This window comes from Felis catus, chromosome A3 (assembly GCF_018350175.1).
Source record: "Felis catus isolate Fca126 chromosome A3, F.catus_Fca126_mat1.0, whole genome shotgun sequence".
Classification (NCBI taxonomy): Eukaryota; Metazoa; Chordata; class Mammalia; order Carnivora; family Felidae; genus Felis; species Felis catus.
In genome coordinates, this window is record NC_058370.1 from 101,962,303 (window position 1) to 101,968,931 (window position 6,629).

General features: G+C 40.7%; 1 gene segment (V, D, J or C); it reads right to left on the reverse strand.

Annotated features, from left to right (window-relative positions):
- Nucleotides 1-3,505: 3,505 nt before the first annotated feature.
- Nucleotides 3,506-4,144, reverse strand: LOC111559716. The segment is given in 2 exon segments: nt 3,506-3,828; nt 4,046-4,144. Coding segments are annotated over 2 exon segments (372 nt in total).
- Between the last annotated feature and the right edge of the window lie 2,485 nt (nt 4,145-6,629).

Genomic DNA, 6,629 nt, shown 5'->3' on the forward strand with positions numbered 1-6,629 from the left:
TAGGGAGCAAGATGTATGCATCTAACATGTCGATAAATCCACCTGATATGCACCTCTGCCCCCAGAATTCACCGTCCCAACCCCTATTCCTTTGTCATCGGCCCTCTGTCTTGCCAGCGATCCAGAGCATCAGCTGCCCCGGAACTGAGCAGGGAATGTCCTTTTGAGAAACTGAACTGAGGAGTCCTGGTAAGTCAAAGCAAAATGAGAGCTGACCTTTTATTTTTGGGACAGAGAGAGACAGAGCATGAACGGGGGAGGGGCAGAGAGAGAGAGGGAGACACAGAATCGGAAACAGGCTCCAGGCTCTGAGCCATCAGCCCAGAGCCCGACGCGGGGCTCGAACTCACGGACCGCGAGATCGTGACCTGGCTGAAGTCAGACGCTTAACCGACTGCGCCACCCAGGCACCCCAAGAGCTGACCTTTTATCTCAGACTTGCAAGGGAAGCGCCTTCCTAGAGAACAGTGTGCACATCCCCTGTGGGTGCAGCAGTGTGGAGAGAACCAGGAGGGGTTGGGAGGCTCTCCTGTGAGCCAAGTAAGATAAAATGTCTCCGTAGTTCGAGGAAAATCAATAGAGATAAACTCTGTGGTGCCTCCGGGGTAAAGGCACACAGTTCAGTGTCCCCTTCTATCTTCTCAACCAGTTTTCTGGTCTTTCAGAACTTTCTTAGTCGTATTTATATTTTAACGGGGTTGAGTTTCCACAAATATCTAGTGATTTTTGCTTTTTTTCTTTATGTTTGTTTGAAAGGCTCTGGGTTTGTCCTTTTTCATTTTGATTGAGATGAAACATGTACAGGAAAAAAGGGCAAACATTTTCAGGGCACAAATGACTAAGGTTTACATGTAGGTGACCAACTGGATGAAAATACTGAAGATTTCAAGTCCTCCAGAAACCTCATTCATGCACTTTCCCAGCCAGTAACTACTCCCAACATGGTAGCTTATCATTCTGACTCTCTCACGGTGGTCTGGGTTTTCCTGCCCTTGAATTTTCCTATCAACTGAAGTAAGCATTCTTCTGTTTCTAGCTCATTTCTAGTCTCTTTGCTTTCCAAGAGTTTTTTTTTTTTTTTTTTCAGACCTTGGTTCTTTTTTAAAGCTGCTGTACAATAAAGGTTTTTGTAAAAGAAATTATATTCACATTAAATGACAAATGATTCTGAGGTGGCCATTTGCCACACAATGGAGTGGATGATAGGCTGTTTTTCTTTTCCAATAAATAACGAGGAGCAATTGGACGCGGAAATGCGATTAAATGGACAGTAGAAATAAAAACCTTGTCCCACCTTACATCTGGCAAAACTATGAGCTCCTGGAGCATTATCATCTACACGTGGGAGCTAAAATAATGAAGCTTCTAGAACAAAGCACAGGAGGATATCTTTAGGCTCCAAAGGTAAGGCAAATATTTATTAAATGGAGCACACACACACACACACATGCAAAATTAAGGGAGAAAAAGACTGATAAATTAGACCTCATCAAGATTGGAAACTTATTTTCAAATATATCATTAAGAGAGTTAACAGACATTCTTAAAAATGGGGGAAGGTTTCCCAGTGCATATTTTTGGTAAAAGATCCATTTTCAGAATATGTAACAAAATATATGTATTTACATATATATTTATGTATATATATAAATATATATACATAAATACATATATACATAAATATATATATAAATACATAAATATATATAAATACATAAATATATATATAAATACATAAATATATATATAAATATATATACATAAATATATATGTATTTATATATATTTATATATATTTATATATATTTATATATATAAATATATATATAAAAAAATATATATATAGTGTTTTGAACAGATATTTCCCCAGATATCCAAATAACTAATGAAAAACATATGAGAAGTTACTCAACATCATTAATCATCAAGCAAATGTACGTTTTAACCACAATACCACCTAAAGATCTACCAATATGATTATAGTAAAAAGTATGAATACACCAAGTATTGCAAAGATTACAGCAACTGGGACTTTCATTCTCAGCTGCTGGAGCATAGATAGCAACTGGCAGCCGAGCTCACGCAACGCCCTGCTTGCAATGCTGAGGAATGTACCCAAGGGAAGTGAGTGCGTGAGTTCACAAAAGACGTTTCAAAAATGTTCCTAAAATCTTTATCAACGACAGTCTCAAATCTAGAAGGACACGTACATTTAAAGCAAATCGTGATGCGTTCACATGCTAGAGAGCTTTTCCGCAGCCAAAGGGGACAGATTATGGCCATACCAACCACAAAAGCGAAGTTCAAAAACGTGTTGCCGGAGAAAGCCAGCTGCCAAAAAGTACACAGTGCGTGACTTCATTTATGTGAAGTTTAAGACCAGAGGAAAGAGAACAGTGGTGGCGGCTGGGGGTCAGGCGGGCGTGGTGGGGATGGAGTCTGGAAATGATGGAAGGAGCACGAGGAGGTCTTTGGGATGCTGGAAACACGGGTCTCTGGACTGGGTAGCAGTTAGAGGGGGATATGCACATGTTTATCTTTATCCGGGTGTATACTTTGAATTCACCTGATATACAGTTAGTTCACTTTACTGCACTTAATATTATCTACTTTTTATTTCTTTTAATGTTTTATATATTTATTTTGAGTGAGACAGAGCAAGCGGGGGAGGGGCAGACAGAGAGGGAGACATAGATCCCAAGCAGGCTCTGTGCTGCCAGCACAGAGCCCGACTCGAGGCTTAAATCCATGAACTGTGAGATCGTGACCTGAGCTGAAGTCAGACGCTTAACTGACGGAGGCAGCCAGATGCCCATAATATTATCTACTTTTTAAATGAATGAATGAATTACTGAGTAGGACTTACGGAGTCTGAAAATTAGAATTTTTTCCCTCTCTTCTTCCCTACAAGCACTGGTATTTTGAGCAACCTGAGCTCCGAGAACCTCTGATTTCTCATCTCTAGAGGATTATTGTGCGACTGATTACTCGAGAAGGGTGAGGCCTTAGTGCATCATTGAACGCATAGCAGATCTCCAAGACTTCGGCAAATGTCAATGGGCGGACTAGTTACTGTCGCTGTTTACTGTCAGTCGTATTCCTGCTTTATTACTGTTGTTATTGTTAAACGTATTAGGAGTATTGTCCTGGTTATGAGCTCCTTTTTCAGCCTAGTTCTCTGTCTCAAAGTAAAACAAAACAAAATCTCCCGGAGAGTTTCTCAGAGAAGAGATTCAAAGACCATGCTGTAGATAAATTCTTTTGCAAGCCTGACCCAGAAGCCTCCTTGATAAAATTCAATGAATTCATTGTTTTATGTTGGTCCAAAGGAAAACTCTGGAAGGACAAAGTCCCTTGCAGGCCATCACCCTTGAGCCCCACAAGCCCTTCCCCAGAGCACACCCTGCCCCGACCAACAGACCGCAGGGCACAGTGCAGCTGCTGGAACCCCGGCCACCTGACAACCGTTGTCGCCACAGGAGCAGCCCCAGCCCGGGAGGAAGGTTTATGCTCGGGGCTGCAGCACCGTGGGAGGAAGCGCATAATCCTGCTGGCAGTAATAAATGGCGGCGTCATCAGCCTCGACTGTGCTGATTTTGAGGATGAATTCTGTGTCAGACTGAATCCCAGAGAAGCGGTCTGAGACGCCAGACTCTAGATTATCGGCATCATAGATGATAAGCTTGGGAGGCTGGCCTGGTTTCTGCTGATACCAGCTTAAGTAATCACTAACGCTCTCATTGGCCCTGCAGATGAGGGACACGCTGTCTGTCAGGGACACAGAGAGATGGGTGGGAGACTGGGTCAACTCAGCGGTCCCGCTGGCAGCTGGGAAGGAAACAAAACACAAAGTCACGGTTGTTTATGAGATCCCACTCCATTCCCTCCCAGAAGGTTCTGGCGTCCTGGTCTCCTGAGAGCACCTGGGTCTCCGAGGGGAGGGGAGATCCCGGGTCAGAGATCCACGGAGCCCTGGGGAGACCCCCCAGTCAGGAGGAGAGAACGGGCACCATCTCGGGGATGTCCCCTGCGCCGCCCTCCTCACCTGGGAGGCAGGCCAGCAGAAGGCAGAGGAGCTGGGTCAGGACCCCCATGTTCAATCCAGGGCCTGCCTCAGGTTCTTTTTTTGCCCCGAATCACTGAGCAGCCTATTTATGGGGATCCTGAAGAGCAGAAATGTGGATTCTCTGGGGGAAACATGCAAATCAGTGAGGGGTTGGGCGGGTCTGGCTGCAGCCACAGAACCAGGGCCCCTGTAGGGCCCAGTGCCAACTGGGGTTTCTCATCGGACGCAGGATTCACATCCAGTCCCAGAGGAGTTCCTCCAGCGTGTTTGTAAGAAGAAAGCATCTCCAATTTTTCTGGCCCCTATTTGTCCTCATGGCTCTAAATTTTGTAATTAGAATAGAGGCTACACCTTCTAAAATCAAGAAAATAAAAGAATTGGATGACCCTCTAAGTCTTAAATTTTTGTTTGAAAATGTACTTTTTTCCCTATAGAATTCCATGAGTTCTCATTTTTTAGGGATGGGTGTGAAATATCAGCTCTCTCTTGGTATGCTACTTATAGAACAAATATTGGTGAGATATGGACAACAAGAGAGCATATGTTTGTAGATCAAATCCATGCAATGGCTCTTAAGGTACTATGCAGTAGAGAAGGCTCATACATTATTGGATTCTATTTCCATGGTTTTATTCTTTATTTTAGAGGTTAATGTCTTTTGGTTAAAATTTTTTTCTATTGTTACTGTTTCTCATTCTCATCAGTTTTTGCTCATCAAATTATCATGCCTTAGAGCACCTATGACTTCTCTTTTGCTCTGACGCAGTCCTAATGTGATCTTTAATATTTAATAGCACCCACTTTTTGCCCTTACAAATAAACCAGTTTGTATGAGAAGTTATATGATCGCCTTCTATTCTGATTCTTTTTATTCCTAGTTTACTAAGACATTTCTTAATTAAAAATTGGTAATGAGGGGCGCCTGGGTGGCTCAGTTGGTTAAGCGTCCGACTTTGGCTCAGGTCATGATCTTGCAGTTTGTGGGTTCAAGCCCCACGTCAGGCTCTGTGCTGACAGCTCAGAGCCTGGAGCCTGCTTCAGATTCTGTCTCCCTCTCTTTCTTCCCTTCCCCTGCTTGCGCTCTTTCTTTGTCTTTCAAAAATAAATAAAACGTTAAAAAATTTTTTTAATAAAAAAACTAAAAATTATTAATGAATTGTTAAATTTCATCAAACATTTTATAACTATTATCAGTGTGATCAGACATGTGCATTTGTATATTTTTAAACATATATTTAATTTTCCATTTCATTGATCTCATTATTATTTCCTTTCTTCTTTGTATCTATTATTTGTATGGTAGATATTTTTTTCTTAATGTCAGTCAGCTTTTCCGCCCATAGGCATGTATTGTAAATACGTTTTTTGTGTGGTTTGATACTGAAGCTTGATGATCAATTCTTTTGAGTGTATTTGCTCTGTTTACTAAAAGCTTTTTTTGATGTCTTGAGTGTCCATTATTATATTAGAGAACTCTCTTCTGGGATCATGTCATTTCTTTCCTTCCTTCTTTTTTGTGTGTTTTGCTTTGGTTTGATTTTTGGTAATATTTTCCCAATGCCAGACACATAGTGATCCATTGATAAATACTTGAGAATGAACAAATGAATTAATCAATTTTTTAATCTTATTCTGTATGAAAGCAGTGCGTGTGTGTGTGTGTATGTGTGTGTGTGTGTGTGTGGTTATGGGAAATTTGCTTTTGTGAGAATTTAGTCAAATTTAGTACATTTTTCATTTGGAAGGGGTTCAATAACCATTAAACACGTAATTATATCTGGAAAAAAAATAAACATGTATTTATAGTTATATCACCATGTATATACATGTATAATAGTCACATAACATAAATACATGTATATTTAATTATGCACTGCCTAGAATATAACTAATATGTATATATACATTTATATGTATATAGATACACATATATGCATATTTGCCATAAATAAGGTTTTTAACTTTCATTAAAAACTTAAGTTTTTAACTTTTATTCAAATAATATTTTGTTTTAATTTCTTCCTAATATCATTATGAATGGATTGCTAAACACTCACATTGAAGGCGCCAATTTTAAAAAAATGCATCTAAGGATAGGGGCACTTGTACCCCAATGTTTATAGCAACACTCTCAACAATAGCCAAATTGTGGAAAAAGCCTAAATGTCCATCAACTGATGAATGGATAAAGAAGTTGTGCTTTATATACGCAATGGAGTACTACGTGGCAATGAGAAAGAATGAAATATGGCCCTTTGTAGCAACGTGGATGGAACTGGAGAGTGTGATGCTAAGTGAAATAAGCCATACAGAGAAAGACAGATACCATATGTGTTCACTTTTATATGGATCTTGAGAAACTTAACAGAAACCCATTGGGGAGGGGAAGGAAAAAAAAAAGAGGTTAGAGTGGGAGAGAGCCAAAGCATAAGAGACTCTTAAAAACTGAGAACAAACTGAGGGTTGATGGGGGGTGGGAGGGAGGGGAGGGTGGGTGATGGGTATTGAGGAGGGCACCTTTTGGGATGAGCACTGGGTGTTGTATGGAAACCAATCTGACAAT